The 22,303-nt window shown below is 41.5% G+C and overlaps 2 protein-coding genes across 2 annotated transcripts; one reads left to right on the top strand and one right to left on the bottom strand.

The window, feature by feature from the left end:
* Nucleotides 1-366: 366 nt before the first annotated feature.
* On the bottom strand, nt 367-13,068 carry xylt2 (xylosyltransferase II). Its single transcript, XM_044050651.1, has 11 exons — nt 12,896-13,068; nt 8,117-8,660; nt 7,028-7,200; nt 5,245-5,447; nt 4,641-4,721; nt 4,191-4,407; nt 3,663-3,839; nt 3,120-3,376; nt 2,808-3,003; nt 1,767-2,100; nt 367-1,618 (listed from the first exon to the last, which is right to left on the bottom strand). The coding sequence occupies exons 1-11, from the start codon at nt 13,025-13,027 to the stop codon at nt 1,296-1,298; spliced, it is 2,637 nt and encodes an 878-aa protein (XP_043906586.1). The 5' UTR covers nt 13,028-13,068; the 3' UTR covers nt 367-1,295.
* Nucleotides 13,069-14,336: 1,268 nt separating this feature from the next.
* si:ch73-364h19.1 lies at nt 14,337-21,642 on the top strand. Its single transcript, XM_044050652.1, has 5 exons — nt 14,337-14,790; nt 15,531-15,640; nt 18,182-18,274; nt 19,247-19,417; nt 20,450-21,642. Exons 1-5 carry the CDS (start codon nt 14,640-14,642, stop codon nt 20,627-20,629), a joined length of 705 nt encoding a protein of 234 aa, XP_043906587.1. The 5' UTR covers nt 14,337-14,639; the 3' UTR covers nt 20,630-21,642.
* The last annotated feature ends 661 nt before the right edge of the window (nt 21,643-22,303 follow it).

Raw genomic sequence — 22,303 nt, 5'->3', positions numbered from 1 at the left:
TGATTTAGAAGATCAAGATTATCACGTCCATGAGCCTTGAACTAGAGAACATGTTTTGTTGTCATGTCACACAAGTACTTATTATTCAATACTTATTATTAGTTGCCATTTTTCTGTTACTCATTGTAAGTCATATTTACGTAACAACAAATAACCATTGTCACATTGAACTTTACAATCTCAAGCGAAGGTACCACTTACTCCCTTGTTCTGAAACCTTTGAACAAACAACACATTCTCATCTACCAGCTGACAAAAACTGCACTTAATTCTGAGCTGAGCTTGTTTTTTTTCCCCCACTTTTGTCAGAGGAATTTTGAAAGTGACCACATTCTCTGCAGCAGATGAGGCACTTCCACTAAAAAAAAAAAGGCTTTTCTGGCAACAATGTACATCAAAGACATCTTACGAGTTTGAGCAGCCGCGTCAGGAACTGTCACAAAACAAATACATGAAAAATGACAAGTTTCAAAAAGTGTATGTCACAGTAAACAGAACTAAAAGATTAAAGAAGACTTGAACCCTAAAAACCCCCGCCTGTCGCTTTCTGTACTTTTGCTAACCCGCGTTACAGTCGGACCATTTATTGATGTGTCTGTGACAGCAGGGAGTCACGGTGCAGGTGCTTTGTCTTAGAGCCTACTATAAAATTAAGAGGTGACATGACCTTAATCATGTATTTTGAACTTCTGCTCTTCGCAGTGTAACCATGTGACCTCTGTGTTATGTCATAGTCTTACAGTAAAGTGCACTTTATCTGTCGGCTCCGCATGCTTCCGTAGTAATGCTTCAAAATAAGCACGATAATATATGAGTCAGACGTTCCACTCTCCCTTGAAATGAGCACAGTGTGGTGAGGAACCTGTTGTTCCGAGTTCTCCCTTTCTCGTTCTTTTAAAGCAGATGATAATTGAGTGTCAAAACTGCGTCTAAACATGTGCGGAAGGTGCTTTTCAAATTCTGACCCAGACTGACCCTGACTGAAAACCTGTGCTAAAATAATAACAATACATCTGGCATCCATGAAATCATTCAGCAAACAAGGACAAGTCTTTTATGTGCAAATATCCAGCGGTTGTATCCTCCCCTTTTAAGTCTGTATAACAACTTCACTCAGAATGTCCTGACTCATCAGAGCAGGAAGTTGTCTTGTTGTTGTTTATGTGCCCCTGAGCTCTGAGCTGACCTTGAGGACAATATCCAGTTGACGCAGATTCTCCTGGAGCTCTACAGTACAGGTGCAGCTCTCCCTCATTCATCCAGCATGTTTTTGTTGGTCTTACAGTCTCTGAGGGCTACCTGATCCGCCCATCACTTTTGACAGGACCCAGTTCAGACTTGGGATCTGGGGACAGAGAGCTCCAGGAGGTTTTGGAGCAAGGTCCCAATGCTGGGCAGGAGGAAGTCTGTGTGGTGCACATGTCGCCTATTACCCAGAATGTCCTTACACTGTTGTCCACCCATTTCTCAAGGGACTGGCCCATGAGCTGGGCATTATGCTGGGCCTCCCGCAGGGCCGACTCCTGGGGAGGAAGCTTCAGCATGGAGCTCAGCTGCTGGAAACTCTGCTCCAGGTACAGGTTCCCTGGAGGGCCTGCATGGAGCCAGCTGTCCTCCACTGAAATTAAAAATCATATCATTGCGTCACAACGCAAATAAAGACAATTTTAAAGGCAATTAGGCCGATTAAAAAAACTCAATTAAACTAATCTAAATTATCGTTCGATCTATTCTTTCGACTCTAATGCTCTAAATCCTTGACTCACCTTTGCGTAGTGGCTCCTTATCTTTGAAGTTCAGTGGCATGACAAGGAAGCAAACTTCTGCCACACGCTCCCATTGCTTTAACAGCCGCACTGTCCAGGTCCCCGGCCGCAGGGGGCGCTGTAACGGTGGTTTGTACTGGGTGTACTCCGCATCCACATCCACTATGATGTCGTAAGATGCTGCCACCACCAGTGCTGGGTCGATCCACACAATAGTGGCTGTGAGGTTTGGACCACGGGCCCATTTCTGTACTGCCAGTGGTTCGTCCAGAGGCCCGATCACACCACCGAAGTTGCGGAAGATTCTTTCCTTTGGATCCCAATCTGTGCCAATCTGTCAGGGAGAAAGAAAGAAAGAAAGATTAAGTCTGAGATAATTATGGGTAATGTGGCACAATATAGTGAAAAGGCTTTGACTACGGCTGAAAACAATACATCTCTTAATTGATTATTAAAAACAAGCACCAACCAAGTGACTAATTAAGAAGATCAACTATGATTATGTATGTATGTGTTTACTTTCTTCTTCCATCAAATACTAATAAAATAAGCTTCAAATTTAATTTGTGGTCACAACAAACCAATACACTATGGACACAGTCTTCCACTTTGAAAAGTAAAGCCTTAGAAATCAGCAAAGAATTTCCTGAGGAGTTAATGGTTAAATTTGAAAATGGATGTTCCCTTTATAAACTAAAGCACTGCACATATGAGTAGACACCAGTGTGACTGACAGCTAGGATCGTCTACTTGGTGACTTGTTGCAAATGACAGGTCAGAAAACTGACACGTCTCCGGTCAAATCACAAATCTCTTGCTTTGCAACCAGAGACGACTATGGACATTTTTATTTCCAGTCCTTGATAAAACCTTGATCATACTGCCGCAATCTTTACACATCAATTTGAGGGAATATGAGGTGCCTTGATCTTTTAAATTGCAGGATATAAACTTCAACAATACAAGGAGAAATAAGCTTTCATCATAAGTCAAACTGATGGTAAAGTAAGAGTTACTACCTCAGAGGGCACTTCCACTTACTTCCAGATTCTTCAATCTCTCAAACTCTTTAAGGTTCTTTTCGAGTACAAAAGACGTTTGAGGCACTGCCCACATCTCCAGTGTCTCCCTGGCCTTTGACCCCACAGCCTGTACGTCCTGACGCACCAGGTAACCTTGGAAATGATCGTCGTAGAAGTACAAGTGTACCGACAGTGGATAGCCTACAGGTTCAAACCTAAAGTGAGGAAATAAACCATCAGTGACAAATGACATTAATGCACCGTGTATTTATAAAGAAACACACGTGCTTGATCGTAAAAACAGAAACCTACAAAGAGAAAGACCTTCTACCTGCATGCCTCCACATTTTTCTGTGTCGTCGTCAGACTCTTAAGACCCAGGCGAAAGAAAGATGTGTAAGCAGTGAGGGCAACATCGCTGAGTGAGTTGATGCTGTCCAACTGCTCGAACACACTTTCCCAGTAAGCCTTGACGGCGATGGTGCCTGGAGCGTACTGGCCGTACAAGTGAGTGTCCAGAATTTCTATGGCCTCCTGATTCACTGTTGACTCAAATTTACGAGCGAAGAACGTTGGGCGGGACAATTGCTGTGGATGAGAAAGAGACAATAATAATAGCTAAATCTGAGCATTGAGGGGAAACACTTTCAATTCTACTGTATTGAACCATTTGTCGTCCATAAAAATGCTGCTTGGTTTGTTTCCATGCACGCAAAAAAAATGAAAGATGATTTATTCTCTTGCAGTCTCATGAGCTTACATCAACAAATGAATCCACATGACCAGTTACCTAACTAACTAAAAAACTAAAAAAAAAAGAGCACATCCTCCCTCCAGACTCCCACCCAAATAATAACAAAAATGTCAAATATACCTGAATCCGGATGAGGTCTTGTGGTTTGAAATCATTGGGAGAGCAACCACACCAGTCGACAATGTGCTTGTACTGACATTTACATCCCAGTTTACGATTCCAGTTGGTGACACGCAGGTTATTGTCCACCAGAGAGTCACACATGTGACTGTTGCCCAGCACTGTGTGATAGAAAGACTGGAATAGAAAAGTACAGCAGTAAGTAATTATATATAAATAAATATTTATGCTGTGGGTGAATAAACGGTAAATCGTCAGAGATGTATAGATGTTAAAATGCAAAAGGGCATGTCTGTGTTGCACCAAACAAAGGCGAACCGACTACCGAGACATTAAACCACACAGACAGATAGATTCCAACTCCCTCCTCTCGTCTGCAGCACTGCGCCCAAAGGTTTAAAGTATTACATTATCTCTGCTGCAAGACTCTTCTGACCTGACAATGGAGAACAAGCTTCAGACAAGCTTGTACATCAAACTGTCAGCTTCACCTATAAGAGAGAAAAAGAACACCCAAGGCTCACTTACCTCAGCGGGGAGCAGAGCATAGGAATAGAACTGCTTCAGCCCTGACACCAGGTCATCCTGGGAGTTGATGACATACTCCACAAAGCGGCGGGTGAGCGCAAACCAATCAGAGCCACCTGAGACTTCCAGGCCTTCTGGGATGCTGCGCTCCCCGAGACGCCACATGTGGTTGTCGCACTCATGGAACAGACGGTCGAGACCCTGCTTTTTAATGAATCTTGAACACAAAACATGGTTGAAATGTGTTAATGGTTTTTGAGGATGGTTTTACGGATCAAAACAAACTATTTCCCCTCTAAACTGTAAAGCTGTATTTATTAATGTTAAATACAGCTTCTCCTGAATTAATTATGGGAAACAGTGTAGATGTTAGGTTTGGAATTAATGTTACTCAATTAAGTTCAATGTCAGTGCAAAGGTGGTTGCTTATGTTAAAGCAAACATCCTCACCTGGCATTCTCTCTCCCGTGTGACTTGAGGAAGTTCTTGTTTCTGTGCTGCGACAGGAAAGCCACCAGTTCATCATTGGTCCTGCAGGAGCGAGATAGGGTGGGCAGTGAAGGGAACACAGGTTAGGTCTAATGGATTCTTTGGAAAGGGAGAGTGTACTACTAATGCTGCTATGATGCTGAAGTCACCGTACATTAGAGTCTCAATGCAGCAGCGAAAAATTAATCAATGAATGTGAACAGAAAATGGAAAAGCTGTGCAAATTCTGAGGCAATGCATTAAAGCGGCTGTTCTAAAAGCGGGTCCAATACACATTCAACCATTCAACTTATATTAAAGCCTCTCCACAATTTCTGCATGTCCTATATCCACTTAGAGTTGTGTCTGCATTCCTCTCACAAGTACATGCTTGTGGTTTCATTCATACTAAAATGAGATCTGGCGCTCCTTAACTGAATACCTAATCCTGCATTCTCTTCCATTCCAATACGATTCTCCTCTGAAGCCAACACAGTCGATTCTCACAAATAAATGGTATGTATGGGAATAGATGTGCATTGTGTGGTTATCCTAAGCTCTGATGTTGCTCCACAGGCTGACTAACCTGGTGGGAAAGTCTGTGGCGCTGAGATTGATGAAAAAATCCCATTTCCAGTCCACCATGGAGAGCAGGTCCTGCATGCTGCGCAGGTAGGCCTTCAGCAGGCTGGCACCGCCCCAGATGGTGACCATTCTCCAGGGTGTGGCCCGCACATTTGGGAACTGCTGGACTATCTGCAGGACCTCTCGATGCATGTAGCCCGACCGCTGGAGGATTTCACAACAAAAGGTCAAACACAACACATACGCATACAAGTTCTGTTTCTACGTCACTTATGTAATCCACTTTTACGTGCAGAGCAGCTGTCACTGATCTGCCTGTCACTGTGCCAAGACAACCGCACAAAGCTGGCTTACGTTGAAAGACAATTTGATGCTTTGTCCTGCTAATCATCACACAGACTGAACAAAAATTCAAACTAAAAAAGCACTCTGAGAGTGCAAACCGCTACCAATGCCACCTATCTTGCCAGATTAACCACCAGTTAAACACAAAAAACCTGAATCCGGATCGGTTTTCAGACCTTAGATTTGCCAGATAATTAAAAAGCACGTTTCTATATAATCACTAAATTGATTAGTTAAGACACTAAAATAATATTTGCTCAGTTGTTTAGGGAAGCACAAACTGTCTGTTACTCGTCTGTCCTGTATTAAATCAAGAGTGGACATTAAGACAAAGACCGCAGATTTAGCATGAATATGTGTGTTTCCTCTGCAACAGTAAAGAGGAAAGCAACAGTGAAAATACTCCACCACAGTCCTCCCGTGTAGACACAGCCGGGGAAAACAATTATGAAGACATGGGTGCTGTGGTACAGTGAGGGCAGTAGACTGATTCCAGTACAACATGACCTGTTTTAGAGCCTGAGGTAAGGCTTGTGGAGGGTCTGTGATGCAACTGCCCCACTGACTTCTTATTCATCACCGCCTCCAGTGAGCCTCTCCACCGTCACCTGGCAGCAGAACGGGGCGACTCAGTGGGACTCGGTAACCTTTCCAACTGCACAGGTGCACTCACAAAAGACAAAAGACACCTGTACCTCGTTTATCTGTGCCCTACACAAGGGATTATTGTTTTTCCCAAGAATTTGACATACAAAATCCTGAGAACAGAAGACAATTTTCCCAGGAATCCTGGGAAATAAGCTTTTTTTTAAAACACATAACATCAGATAAGCCCAGGTCATTTCAGACAATAATAAATACAACACAGAGACAATATGCATATATATGGCCCCAATCTGTCTTTTATGTGTATTATTTTTAGCATTATTAGGGCAAAAAAAAATACTCACAGCACAGACTGTGTCTGTGCCCTTTTTACCGCCATCTACTGACCCTGTCTCATCAACAACTCCATTACATTGACATTTCCTGGGAATGGGTAAAAGGTTCGGATAGGATTTCCCAGGAAACACCTTTACAAAGACTATACCCTACCCTGATTTCTCCAGACATTCGCCAGACATCTGTCTTTTGCCTTGCAGCTACACAAGACAGCAGACATTTAATCCAGACCCTAAGAATAACCACAACTCCCCCTATCCAGGCTAATCCCCTTTACCATACTGCGAGACCTGTGGGATAAATTTAATCCTCATAATGAGAACAGACCTTAGTGGTAAATGCATGTATGAACTCAGAGTCACCAGCATCAAGCAATCACTGTGCACAGTCTGCTTGTAGCATGTTAAAGGTCTGTAGGCCATCAATACGAAGAGGCTGCAATGGGACACAGCAGAGAATGTACAGCAATGTAATGTAAGGATGTAAAGTGTCCTTACCTTGTCTACATGAATGTAATAGTAGTGGTCACGGTGGTATATGGCTTTCATGAGGCGCTTGAGCTGCCGTACAGCTCGGCCGTGGACCATCAGAACAAAGGCCACCCTGACAGGGTTCTCCACACTGGACAGGCTGTTGTCCAGCTCAACAACCTGAACTGGATTTGACAGACCTGACCAAAGACAATAGAGAAATAGATAACTCTTAAAAGGTCTAAAGATTTAGTTTGAAAAAAAAACCAACCTATGACATAAGAAAGTGTAAATCACAATATCTCTATTATAACTCCACCCAATTCAATGTATTAATGTATGAAAACACTAACAAGAAGCAGGAATTTTCTGGTCTGCATTGAGATGAGACAAGAGATTAAGGTAGCAAACCAATTAGTGCGTTAGACAACAGGACTGAATTAATTTTAAATGAATGGTTTAGGTAGATTAATGAAAATCCATTTCTCTTTAACCTCCTCCACCATCCTCTTGAGCTTCCATAATTCACAGTGGCCTGCAGCCCATTTCCCTGGCATTTCCGCAGGGAGTTTGACTAAATGGCAGCAAACAGTGAAGAGTTTGTTCTTAAAAAAGGCTCATTCTCCTCAGTGGCATGGATCAGGTAGGTTTGTGTTTGGTTGCTCTTTAACCCAATAGGTTATGTTTGAAATATTACAGTTAAAATAAATGCAAACTTGATTTGAATAATTTCTTTGTCATTTGTATATTTTTTTTTAAGAAGAAAAATGCGATGTAAAATTGTAAATCAAGTTTGGTGTAAAAATAAAAAGAAGAAGAAGAAGTAGGAGGAATTTTAGGCCATATTAGCGAGCCACAATTTCCAAGAATGATGCTTTTTAGCCCAATGTGCCAATACCTTGATATTTAGTTTACAATCAAAGGCAATTAGAATATAGCAAACAAGGAAACCAAAGAAATTCGACTGAAATAATAAGAACTTACACAGTTAACTGTCAAAATATTTGTAGCTACATTTCCCCAATGATTAGCTAACTGATCAGTTGTTGTATCTCACACTAATTATTGCAGCTGCAGGAATACAAGACAAGACAGAAAGTGTGTTGGTACTCTCACCAGGCTGGGGGCAGAACTGAGGAAATGCGTCTGGCATGAGCCGACCAGCCTGATGTTGGCACACGATGTTGGCGATCTCCTGTCGGCACTGCTGTGACCCGGCACGATGGAGGGCAGACAGAGCGTCCTTCCCTAAGATATCACATTTAGGCACAAAGTCACTACTGGGGGCTTGGTGTGCCCCGTCCACGCTGCCCGGCTCCCCTGGTATGGCAGCAGCAGGGAGCTTAGGTGCGCCACCTGCGCCCCATCGCATCTCGCTAAAGTTGCGGCTGCTGGACAGGTCATGGGAGACAACATTGTCCATTCCAGCACCCGTCACCCCTCGTTCCTGTGGAGACTTCAGCCTGATGCCGGGCTTTCCTCCTTGCCGGCTTGTTGCTCTCCTCAGCGCACTGGCTGCTGTGCCTCCTGTCCTCTCCAACCTGGTGCTCCATCTGCCCTTGTTCCTCCCTGACAAAGAGTTTTGTTTCTCCCAAAGTGCACTGTCTCTCTTGGGGTCCTGGCTGTTGTGGTCCGGTAGTTTAGACCGTCGTGTTTTTCTCTGAGGAAAGAGAGAGCGAGAGAACAGAGAAATGAAATCAGGACAGAGAGAGATGGGTCGAGGGAAAGAATATGACTCTTTTGCCATTCCATCAGAGCATCTAGGACTAACACTACTGAGAAGAGTGAAGCATTCTCAATCATGACAGAAGGTAAACAAACACCTGAACAGAGACAGCAGTAGACCCCAGTGGGAAAAATGTGTTTATTTGGTTTTGTTTTTTCCCCAAATTCTTTCATGTGGGTTATTTTTAGTTGAACCTCCTCCTTAATCTGCCAAAAGTACCGTTCTGGATCGTGACACATGTACACACAAAAGACATGAACACAGTAAATCACTGTAGAAACCTCTGTCTGCACCCTGAGGCAAATATTGTAAAAATACATGCAGATGGAAGCTGCATAAGCATAGCCCTCAGATGTTAAGGAGGTTAAACAGAGACTTGTCTGACTTTCTCTCTCTCTTTGAGTGAGGTAGGAATATTAGAACAGCAGCATGTTGCTTGTATGCATATGTTGTGTATCAGAATGCTGGGCAGTGACACGGTCCCTGATATGCAGTTGGAACCACTGGATATAGCATCTGACCTAAACCCAAACATTAAAATATTGGTCTGAACCTGCACTGGCCCAAATTAAAGTACTTGTTCAATATGAGTGATCAGGTTTTCTTAATCACTGTCACAAGGATAGGCTCAATAACATCCACATGTATGAAATCCTGTGTTTGCACAAGGGTAAATGTGTGCAATTATTCAACCACTTATTGCTGCCTTTTCTTAATATGATTCATTACTCTTTATTGTTATGAAATGGGTTCATGATTTGCGCGCTGCAGTGGCATCTTGATTTAATCCTCAGAGACTTCATAGACGTGATCCGCTTATATCAGCTTTGAAGTATTAAAAAATATTTTGGCAGTAACACCCCTAAAGGAAATGATAAGGCTAGAGAAGAAAAAGAAGAAATAAGGGGAAAAAGGTGTTGCGTTGTCGGTTTACCGAACAGTAAAATTATATAAGCATCAGTAAGAGCAGGACAGTTTTCAACACTTCAAAAATAGATATAAGTCTAATGTTGTTTGTGTACAAATCTGATCTAATACAAATCCAATTAAGGACATGCCACAATAATCAAACTAGTCTGGGTGGCTTCCAAAATTAAGTTGCAGTGTCACAAAGTAAACAGTCGTGCACAAATCACACCTCCAAAATACAGAAGGCAGGCAGTGAAAATAAACCCTGTACTTTGGCCATTTTTTTAGCAGAACACATCATAGCTTTGGCACAGCAGCAGATTCCTGGATCACACAAAAGCCCTTTCAAAATATGTACTTGGGGAGAAGGAATGAAGAGTGAGTGGGCTGACAGCTTTCTACATTTATCAGACAGTGTAGCTGAATGTAGGCTCGTTTGCCTCAAGTCACAGGTACTTTGACAGCACAGAGACAGTGAGTACAGAAGAGGAGCGGAGCTGTGTGATTAAGACAAGAACCAGATAATACACCGCCAGTGAAACAGCTGCCAACCAGTACAGCACAGTCAGCTAATGATTGCCAACTACTCTCTCAGTAGGAGACATTGTGGAGCTTCGTGTCGGTCAGTGTAGTGGGAGTCTCTTTAAGGGACTTCATTTTCCTGGTTTTTGCCAGCATTTTTCAGAAACCTGATGTTGTAAACATCAATTAGATGGGTGAGAGGATTAAGACAAACCTTATACACATCTAGATCTGTGCAAAACGTCTTAGCCATGAAGTGTATAAATGTACAAACGTGAGCTTTACGTGACACACAGGATGTGTCCTTCGATCTAAAATAATGAAATCAAATACAACACCTGAACCACGGTGTACTGAAACATTAGGATTACAAGGTCCTATCTTTGCAGCGTTAATGATAAGAAACTCCTTTTATGTGCATGACATGTAAACTGCTTTGTTAGAAAAGTGTAGAGCAAAGCTAGGGAACAATGCTGAGGGTAAGGCAGGTGTTTGCAGCATTGATTAGGAGACTGCATGCTTTTAAGTTTCTTTTCTAACACATATGACAAGCATGCAGCCGGGGCTAATGTTTTCTCTTATAACTCGTTTTCACAGCTTTTAATTAACACCATCATGTCAAATGTATGGTTTCAAAAGAAAGCTAAACACATCCTCCTTACTTTCCAATTAAATTAAAAAAAAAACTTATCACAGTTGCCATCTGCTGAGGCAGGAAGCAGCAGCAGCAGCAGCCAGTCAGCTCTGTAGAAGAGTGTGAGAAAGCAAAGGATAATATGAGGATGACAGAGCCGTCTTCTGTTGTCTTTCCTTCACTCTTCTTCACAAAGGCTTCATCTTAATGCATGTAGCACACACAGCAAGCCACTGATTATCACAGATGTGAGTTTAAACTGCACACATGGGAATCCAGCCATGTGTGCTCATGTTGAAAACATTAGAGGGAGCCTCCCTGACTGAATAGGCACGATTCAGAAGTGACATGATGATGAGCATTAGTTCTATAAGTCGGAATTTTTTACTCTGTATATTTCAGTTGTCAAATATCCACAGACCACCTGCACTGCCATTTACGTAAGTTCAATTGGACTACTATCCTTGCCCCTGTATACAAGCGCTAGTGGGGAATTAATGTATCACTCTTTTATTTATTTCGGTCCAAATCCAGTGCTACTGCCCTTATAACCCACATATGAGTCTGAGGCACAGGACAGCAAATCTTTATGTTTAAAGGTTGTCCAAACTACAGTTAACCACAACCCCTATAGACATTTTTCTGCATCTTGTCCAAAGCATGTTTAAGCCTGCACCTGACGAAGCAGCAGAGATTGTGGAGGTATTATAAAGCAGATGGGTGACAGAAGTCAAATGCTTCATACAGAAGATGAAGTAAAATTGAACATCTTTTCTATGATATGATAATAGAGGTGTAACATATTTGTTTTGTTGCAATGCTGTATTTAGGTGTGCAGAAAGAAAATTGGTTACTTCATATGCTTGTGTATTTACATAGAAGCGGGAGCCCAGCGACCAGAGATTTAGGCTCCGGCTTTACAGAGTAGCTTACAGCTTAACCTGGATAGATTTGAATAGTCAAGACTGGAGTGAACAACAGACTCACAACCCTTCATTTTCCTCCTCAGAGTGGAGGGTCAAACTTTCATCACTGTTGCTGCCAACCCACCCTGCCCACCTATCCATGTTGGAAAATTGTACACACTTGCCACTTCTTTACAGCACACTTAACTCTTCAGGTTTCAGCTTGCCCTCCAGTGGCTTTATCAGTTTGAGTGCAGCTCAAGAAAAGGTAACTCCTGTACATGCAGTCCACCACAAATCATGGAGACTTGCTCGCTGCCTCTACAGATTTAGATTACCCAAAATGGCAGGTGACAGTGTCAGTGATAATGGAGAGAGGGGCATGGGTGAAGGGGAGATAGATGAAGATTTTACAATTGTGGATGTTCCAATGGAAACACTTCTGTTTTCTCGTGTGAAAAAATGTGTGAGAAAACAATGTTATCTCGAAATAACGTGATAGTTTCTCGTTATAACGTAATACTGAGCACCCCACTTTTTTTTGTATGTGTGGCAGCAATACGCTTCCGTGGAAAGGAGACAGGGTGATGGAAAAAACAAAAGCAGAAATCAAACACTGACAGAGTGCATTGTATTTTTTGTCGCCCCAAATGAAAAAAGCTCACTACAAAGTCACAAAAGTTTAAGTTACACAGAGCCTAAAGCACAACCACCAAGAGCTACAGATATTGTAACCATAGTAGTTTTGCATTACATAGCTATAAAAAGGGACAATAACAAAACAGAACAGTTATAAACCGTTATAACAGCTCACTGTTTGTTTCAATGAGTCCCACACAAAGTTACATTACTCCATAAAGATCTTCTCCCTGCAATCTGTCAGTTTAGTCAGGGTTTGTCTGTCCATGTTGTTCCCCTCTCGGTGACTTCAGTTGAAATGTACACTCAGTCACCAGTGCTGGAGCTAGTCTTTAATTTGTGCCATTTTAACACCGTTACCAGCGACAGACAGACAGGACTGGTTCGGCTGTACTGAAGTGTTTCGCAGCAGCTCTCCCCCTCGCCCACTCCCCAGCTGCTCCCTTAGCCAATTCCACCAAGCATTGACTGAATCATAACATACGGATGAGCTAAGCTAAGCGCTAACGGGCGACCCAGTCACTGTCACACAAGAAATAACCGGAAAGCTCATATCTTACCTCGGCCTCGCCCTCCTCCAGACTCCTCAGACTCCATACAACCAGCCCTTGGATCAAGAGGATAGTCAGGGCGGCAGCGATGGCTAGTTTGTACCGTCGGAGGAGCTTCTGGACTCGAGCGCTAGCCACCATCTTTTCGACTCCAGTGAAGTCTACGTCGAGCGCGTGCACGGCGCATTCTGAGCTGCGCGCGCACGCGGCGTCGCTCGACTCGACATCCTCGTGAGGCTCTAAAGTTAGGGGGAAGATGGATGGAACTTAGTCTACTTTTGTTGAATATTCTATATTTTGGTTTTCCAAGGCAACTTCTTCCCACACTGTATCTCAGTAGGTCACATCTGTTTCAAAACTCATCCAGCTCATCCAATATTTCTTTGCGTTTTTTTGTTTGTTTGTTTGTTTTATACAACATATTCTGTGTGGCAGCAATACGCTTCCGTACAAATCAGCACTCAGCACTTTTACTAAAACGTGCATCCCATAATGTCTTCATAAATAGGACAATACAACACAAACCTATTCCTTTCAAAACTTCAAAGCTCACACATAGTCTTTGTTCTTTTGGCGTGACATGTATTAATTCCCCACAAGTTTATTTTATTAATATATTTTTATTAATAGAAACTGGCTTGGCTCAGTGGTCTATATAAATTGTGGTATATAAATTAGAGCTTAACCAACAACTAACCCTTTCATACATACAGTGCATATATGTTGACCATATAACTTCAAGAATATACATCAAAAGTTAAACAATGTTGTGTTTTACTCATATTAGTTCAGCATCAGGGAACTTTATCTTGAATTTATTATGTTATAAAAACATATGGAGGTTAATCAAACACATTTTCTTAATTGTTATCCACAGAGTATAAGTCACATGGCTTTATTTATTATTTAGTGGCAAAATAAGACCTTAACAACTCACCTAAGAATAATGCTAAAAAATGAGACATTGAATGAGAAGGTGTGTCCAAACTTTTGACTAAAAAATATAGGTGCTATTTTTATCACCATTGTCTTCCTGTTGCCCTTGGTCACAGTAAACTCTAATGAGGTCAAGGCACACGTGTAAGATTGTACCAAAAATATAATATTGTATTGCATCAAGAAAACATTATCTATTGCATAAATATAACAGCTAAAATATAATAATTTATTGGCTGCGCATTGGCTGATACTAAAGACAGACGTGTTTTCCTTGGTTCCCATCCATGAATACTAATGCTACATTTTCACTCATTGTATTGAAAATATCTCAGGACGGGATCCCCCGAAGTTTCCAGGGAAACGGGACTGCAGCTCAGGCATCCAGTGTGTCAACCCACTGGTGTGGGTGCAGTAAATCACACGGCAGTTGTCTACTTTGGACATGTCTTTAATATAATAAGGAATGTTGAAATAACGCGCGGATATTAATGGTTTGGGGGAGCCCCAGAAATCTTCTCTGTGCAAAATATTTAGTTGGGGAGAAACTTCTTGTAAATGATCCTTTGTTTGTTGGTATTATAGTGGCACTAGATTGAGCGACACAGACGTGACGCACTCCGGAGAGGACGTCATGCGTCCGTGCTTATGCACGCGCTCACATCCACTGTGGCATGTTTATCGTCGCGAGGAGTGAGTGGCAGAGCGCATGTGGACTGACTTCGGAGACAATGACGAGGAGGGACGGAGCCCAGCTCCGTTTTTACTCTCAGGTGTAGTCTCTTTTTAAAACAACAACAACAACAACAACAAAAACATGAGAGTCTTTGTGCTGAGGATGATGAGCTCAAGAGGATTTCTTAAGGCATCACTAACAGGTTACACTGAGGAAATGTCCACAACTGCGAGTCCAACCAGTCCCTCCTCTCTGCTGACATCGGATCAACTCACGGTGGTCGCTGCGTCCTGTAAGTAAATGTCTCAACTCAAAAAATACAAAATACACATTTTATTGTAGGATGAAGAACAGCAGTTCAATCCATGACGGTAATTGAAATGGTAGGTTTTTTTTAAAGTCAGACATGTTTTTTTTGTAGGAAGAACGTTGTATAAAATAATAGTTGAGGTAAAAAGTGTGATGGGGAAAGTAGTAATTGAGTTGTGTGTATTGGGAATGGGCATGTGTACATATACGTTTATACTTCTGCCTACTTTTAAAACGTGATGAGATGCAAATGTAAATATGTTTCCATTGTAAATGTTGAATGTTTGAATGTCTATCTATCTATCTATCTATCTATCTATCTATCTATAATGTGTAAAATGATGTGTACTTGTTTTTTGCCTGTTGAGTATATTCATGCTGCAGCTGTGTGATAAGGGCTGTACTTTTCATTTTGCATATGTGCTGACAGAAGATAGCACCTAAAAGCTCTGACCCACAGTTAGTGATAGAATTAGTATGTCAGGTCTTTTATGTACCCTCACACTGTAATTGCTCATCTTGACAGACAGGTAGAGCAAAGCATTCACATTGTAGAGACAGTGGATCAAAAGTAAGTCATTACCGCTTTCATTTATAGACACAAAAGTTGACTAAAGCTTTACATTTGGTGTTCTGTTCTTTTGGAAGTTGAACCACAAGTTCCAGGAAGAGAAAGTGATGCTGTCTGACTAATTGTGATTAATATGTTCTTCTTTCAAACAGTTTCTTCTTTGGTGTTCTTTGTGATTGTTGTGGGGCTGCTGTCCATTATTTACCGCAAGGATCCACAGTGCTGCAAAGGCCGCTCCTATCAGCGGCCACATGCCAATATGGTAAGAAGAAAACAAAGGCACAAGGTGCCTTTTTTTGTGCTGAGTTTTCCTTTTTTTTAAGTGACCTGCATGTCCAGATCTCTTCCTGATCCAGCTCCACAGTGAGTAGAAGCAGCCATGTGCACCCTGTGCACGGCCATTTCCTCGTGTCACATTCAATTTGGGACAACCCAAAAATAACTTGATATGAAAATTGGCGGACAATGAATTTGTTTCACTTGAATTATCTGCTCTATCTCTAATGGAGTTGGACAGAATGAGCATGTGCACCACATAAACTGAAGCTACATCAGCACCAGTGACATGAAACAACTGTAAATCATATTTTGTTTATAGCTCTGGTATGGCATGTGAAGGAAAAACAACCAGATCTTTTTTGTTTTTAAGGGCGTGCACATATACTGTATCTCTCTATACCTGCCAAAGATAACTGTCTGAGCATCTGTAAAGCTGAGAAGACAGTGGAGGGCGAGATGAAAAGGAAACACAAACACTTACAGATGTAACTCTTCACTTGTTGCCCATTCTCTCCGCTTCCTCTTCCTCCTGTATTTCACGACTGTGAGTCCCCGAGGTCAAGTTTCAGTGTGTTATCTCCACATTGCAGAAGCACAACTCTTAACCCCCCTCATACGTTTCACAGACAGGAAGCTCTGATCTGTTGTGGTTTTAATGGAGACGGCCTGTTGTCCCAGTTAAGGAACTAAAAGAGCATTTAATTGGTACAGACTGATCATGGTGACCTTTAGTTATAGCTGTAATCATACGTGTTGTTCCTTTAACTGACAGGTTAAGTGCATTAGTCTGCACATGACACATTTTAAACTAAGTGCAGACTTATACATGTTTATGTTTGTAGTAGGTACAGTGTTGGTTATGGGATTGTAATATTTCCAACCGATATTTGTCTTTAAAACCGATCCTTACATGTAACTGACAGTTTTTGGTATGTATTGTCAGGAGAGACAGAAAGTGAAGGTTCATTTACGAGGGAAATGAACACAAACACTTTCATTGTGTCCTTGTGGGACATTTCATGTCCTCGACTTCATAGTCGCATACCTTTCCCTGCTTCAGTTTGCACTATGAATAGTGGACAGACCCCACTGTGGGTGTTGGGGACACAAGAGGGACAATGGATCTCCTTTAAGTTGCGGCGTTGAAAAAGGCACACTGCGGCTGGGGTCCTCCCCCGACTTCAACACTGATTTTACACGGTTGTGCTTTTTCACACTGACTGAATCAATGGCAGGAGACAAAAGGACAACTTCTAGTTTCCCCCCTCTCTCCTTTTTTTGGCTTTTTAAAATTACAAACCAGTGAAGAAAAGTGACCTTTGACATCATCTTTTCGGTGTTGTCTCTCTCTGTGAATTGATGCGAGGGTGAAGGCAAGGGTCGTTAGAGTGCGTCACTCTAAGTGAGAGTGATGTCATTGTTTGAACTGGCCTGGGAAAATGATAGATCTGGTTTTTAATACTCCTCGATGTAGTTACTAAACGCCCACCTTTTTGTCAATCTTTGTCAAGAAAAAATGTTACACCTCATGTCCTCACACTGGATTTAAGTCTCAGTCAGGCAACAAATTGACGTTGTCGTAATGCCGGACCAAATCACACGCAAGGCCATAATGTGTATTGGAGCGTGCTCGTTAAGAGGTACCTGCTGCAGTTACAAGGGGATAGAGAGACACTAAAAAGACCACACCGTGTGGTTTGTTGCCTAGGGACCCTCCTGACACAGTGGGACATCGCATTGTTCTCCACACAATGAGACTCATTCAGACCCAAGGCAATTACCTAGCTTTCCTGTCAGAGTTTTTTTTTTTTTAGGATTCCTGCTCCTCATACAGTGAGACACTGACATGTCTTGTTTTTAGAGGGGGGCGGCACTGGGAGGAGGAACGGTCATCAGCGGGTGGTCGTCTTGTTGATTGGATAATTTATGGTATTGCTAAAACAGCCAATGTCTACAGTGATTAAACAAGGCATGAAAATTGGTCAATTGGGCTGAAATTAGTGGATTTTTTGACTAATTACAGACTGAAGAGCAGACACACACACACACTGTGAATCACTGATAATTGCTTTTTATACTTTTAAAAAACACCTGTGATCAACTAATTGGTGGCCATTATTCATGTATATATAAATGAATATATGAACCTCAGTAACATTTTTGTGGAAGTGTGCGGGCTCTACCTCCTTTTAGGGCTGTGTATGACAAGTAAAAATAATGATATATAAATGTTATGTACTTTTCTTTGTCAAGTGTGAAGAGTGGAAAGAGGGGGAGAGAGAGTCAAATGCTTCCAACTTGCAGTCAGCAGAATATTTCCAATAATATGCTTTTATTAGTATATCATTTTAGTCGATCCATTTCCTACACCCCTACCTCCTACCTACCTTCTGTCTGTTCTGCCAGGCGCGTGCGTTCAAGTAAAATGGGTGGTGTGCGTATAATCTCGTATCACACATTACAGGTTGATTACTGAGCAAAGTTCTGTGATTTACCGTAATCGTCACGACTGCTTGTGTTACAGGATGCTCCTCCTCAGTATTACAGCAGCAGACAGACACTGGTGGGATCTTCGTATCTAGAGCAGACGCAGATCATGGATGACAGCAGCACTCAGGTGAGAAACTGAGTGGACATCATCTGCTTTTAAAGCTGTACTGTGTACATAATGTCCTTCATGTTCAAACCGATGTCAAATGAGTTTACACAATGCTCATATAAGTGAGAGGGCAGCAAACTTTAAGTTGAATTAACCTCCCGAGTCCGCTGAAACTTGAGTGAGGGGAAACAAATGTTGAAAGAGAACTGAAGGTTAAGGAATTAACCCCTGTTCTCTGAAAACACGAGTGGGGTAGTGAGATACTGAAACACATGATGGAAGAGAACAGGGTGTTGGAATGAGGTAACACTCGGGTGGTGCTGTAGCAACAACAGCAGTGCTTTGGTGACAAAGGTTACACACACAAGCTTTAAGATATCATACATTAGAGCTGAGAAATAATTCATGAACAATATATAGTGCAATTTAGATGTAAAGAGGTTCAACATATATCCATACACTCTTGTATAAAGTAACTGAAAGGGATACTTAAGTAAAAGTACCTTAACTGAAAAGGACTGGTAGAAGTTGAAGTCTGTCACTTTTTATGAAGTACATGACATTTACTGTACTGTAACAAGTAACAAAGATAGAAAGATAGAAATGTGGTGGAGTAAAGGTAAAAGTTGCAAGAAATATAAATAAAAAAACTTGCACGACCACATGTAATAACTTTAAACGTATTACTCAAGATGTTGCAATATTTCTCTGTTTAATAGGTGATTTCTGTTGTTTGATCATTATTATTAATATCTGATTTAAAGATGTTCATTTCAATAACCTTTTGGGCCAAATCATCTAGCGCTACTACACATAGACAGCAGTGTCCACCTCTTCAGTAACTCACTGCAGCCTTTTATCTTTAAAGAGCGTATTAGTGATGGGCCATTATCCATAAATCCTCAGCATATTTAACGAAGTGTTGTGTTTCCTGTCCTTCATAAATGTCCTTCTGTTCCTGGGTGTGTGTGTGTGTGTGTGTCTCAGCAGGCAGGTCATCTATTCTTTGTCGGTCGGCCCTCCAGCTACAGTCTGCCAACACTGGAGGCCCCCCTGCCGAGGCTGCCCTCCTATGAGAGTGTCCGAAAGAAGGACCGCCAGAGGCAGATCCACATGATGATCGCAGACCGATTTGGCCTCAATGGACCCATTGTGACTGAGGTGGGGTATATTAGGGAATTAGAGATTAGGACTGTGTCACAGCAAATAATACAGTCATTCATAAATGCTTCAAAAATAAGGTCATTCAGGTGCTGTTGCTCAGCTCAAGAATATTCTTCTCCTATTGTTGAGATCATAGAGATCATGGCAAGGCTGCTCATCGGCAGTGTCACATTCAATGAGACAGTAAACAGTAGGCTCTTTCTATCGTTTCTCTCTATTATAGCCACGCTGTTATACAAAAGAGCATGTTCAAAGATTAGACTGCATTCAGACTAGAGTAAACAGGATGCACTATCGGCGTACCTAATGGCCTCTGCTGCAGCTGCATTTTAAGGTTTTGCCATGTTGACCTTTCGCTGAGCTTTTGAGTTGCATAGCGCTTGAGCAAACAAGGTAATGAGAAATCAAACACAATCAAAGTCTGCATTCTGAGAGCAAACAGTGCCAGAAAATGCTGCTGCTTTGTATTCCTGTCCGTGCTGGTTTTTTTCTTCTACTTTGACCTCCCATTCTTTTTTCTGAATTTAACAGTCCGTAGCACGACTGCCCATCTCTCACTGTCTCACACACACGCAAGCATGGACACACACACACACATGCAAAGCACATTCACACACTTCCTCATTTCCAGTAAACCCGTCACTGAAGCCTCCCTTCCCCCCTTTTAAACTCTTGTTAGATGAGTTTAAATGATGGCCCCTTAATTTCCCGCTGTCTGTTCAGTGGCCTGAGGCAGGATAGTAATAAAACTTTGTGCGGCCTGGTGTGTATTTGTGTGTACTGGACAGAGGGCAGAGGTTGAAGGGTGACTCTGGACGCCCGAGGGTCCCCAAGCAATTAAAAGATAAGAGGACTTGGTCAGGGAGTGTGAATCTGCCAGAGCAATCAAGAGAAACATGTTCAGGTGGTTAATATCGATCTATCTATCTATCTATCTATTTAGATAGATAGATAGATAGATAGATAGATAGATTTGTGATAAAACTCTTGATTTACAAAACATCATGTTGCTTCTCTGTGTCCTATAAGCCACCGCCATCCTACGAAGAGAGCGTCCGTCAGTCTGTGGAGCTGCCGTACAACATCCTCTCATCCGGCCTGGACATCTCACCTCCTCAGAGCATCTACACCAACATGGGAGCTGACATTCAGAGTGAAACATCTCACCCAGTCAACTCAGGCACTAACAGCACTCATCTACCCGTGTGATGAAGCCTCTCGATGAATGTGACCTAAACCTGGTGGCTTTCATGCGGAGGAAGAAACTCCTGATCGCTGTTCATGACTGGCACATTCTCGCGGTCCAAATATCTCAAGACTGATTATACTGAGAGACAGTTTCACAGGGTTGAGGAGTGACCAAAGAAGAGCTGCACGCCTTTCAGGAGGAGGAGACATTTTTCTGACATGTTTGAATGTTTAAAACAATTTGTGACGATTGCTGTTTTGTCTTTACCACATGAGTTTCCAAAAAGAGAAACAAACACTGGATATTAACAGTGACTGAGGTGGCTGGTACATCTTGATGAGGACAGAGGAAAAGAGATTTGTGACCCACAGGTCACAAATATACCAAATATTGTTTGCTCTTCTGATTATACTCTGACAGTTTTTACGGTTTGCTTTGCTCTTTTGTTCTGCTGTTCTTTAGCCTCGTACCTCATTGTCTTGTTTCAGGGTGCAACTTATTTGATGACTGCTATAAAGCAAATGGCTTCTGCATATGGTTCAGCCTGTGAGGGGGAGAATTTAAAAAGGTGCTAATAAGAGTGCCTCTGAAGTTATAATAAGACAGCTCACTGTTCCGTGTTTATTTTTGATCTCATTACCTTGGTTTAATTTTATTTTTGCCAAAGCTGGCAGGACTCTATGATCTCTACTTTCTTATCAAACATTTTATTACATAAATATGTTTTGTTTTATATACTGATATACTGATTTAAGTCATGACAGAAACGTAACAGTTTGCTTGTTCTATTCTCTTACACATGTCAAGTTCTCAGCAGAGTGACTGTGAAATGAAACCAGTGAAGACATGCCAAGTTTCTTGTCATGACCTGTTTTGTTTGTCTTAACCCAGCAGTCAATTTCTGTAACTTACTTATGTGCAAATGCAAACCTTTGTCCTGCACGTTGTTTTCATCTGTATTTATTTAAGGGGGAAAAATGGACTGTTCCTTTTTATTCTGTTAAAAAAAATTAAATAAAGCATTTTAATGTTTTGTTTTCATACTCTGATAATCCAGAGTAGCGGCAGCTGATTTTGATTTTCGGGAATATGCAAAATCAGTCAGATTCTTCAAGTTTGAGATGTGATGCTCAGTTCTACGTCTATTTTAACAACATTATATACAGTTAGGCAGGACAGTCAAAAATCAAAATGCATTAGATAAGAAAACAGTGTTTTGTTTGCAATAAGTAAAAGCAAGAAAATGGAAATATTTAAATGCAGTGCTAGAGAAAATATATTAGTTGCGACTCTGGAAACTCTCCACCACAGTATTTATTGTATAATCACACCATCACAATGCACTGTATATTTCTAGTGTTGGTTTATTTCTGTTGATATTTATTAATCAAAGCCTGTTCACCTGTTGCTTTTTAAACATTGTGACCATTAGAACTATTGTGACCCAAATCATAACAAAAACCATGAAAAGAGAAAATTGGTTCATACTAGGTTTTAAACTAGCAGCCCTCGGATCACATGTGGCCCCCCAATCAATTTCATGCGACCAGTCACTTAATATCAACTTATTTTTCTATGTTTTTATTTATTAATAGATTTATTTTGCTTCATAAATAAGTTTATATTGTGAACTATTTATAGTTTCATGTCAAAACAAATGCTTTTATTTTGAAAGTATGTGAAGTATTATCATA

This window comes from Solea senegalensis, linkage group LG19 (genome assembly GCF_019176455.1).
Source record: "Solea senegalensis isolate Sse05_10M linkage group LG19, IFAPA_SoseM_1, whole genome shotgun sequence".
NCBI classification, from domain to species: domain Eukaryota; kingdom Metazoa; phylum Chordata; class Actinopteri; order Pleuronectiformes; family Soleidae; genus Solea; species Solea senegalensis.
The sequence above is the reverse complement of the archived record's forward strand: the minus strand, read 5'-3'. Positions and strand labels throughout refer to the sequence as shown.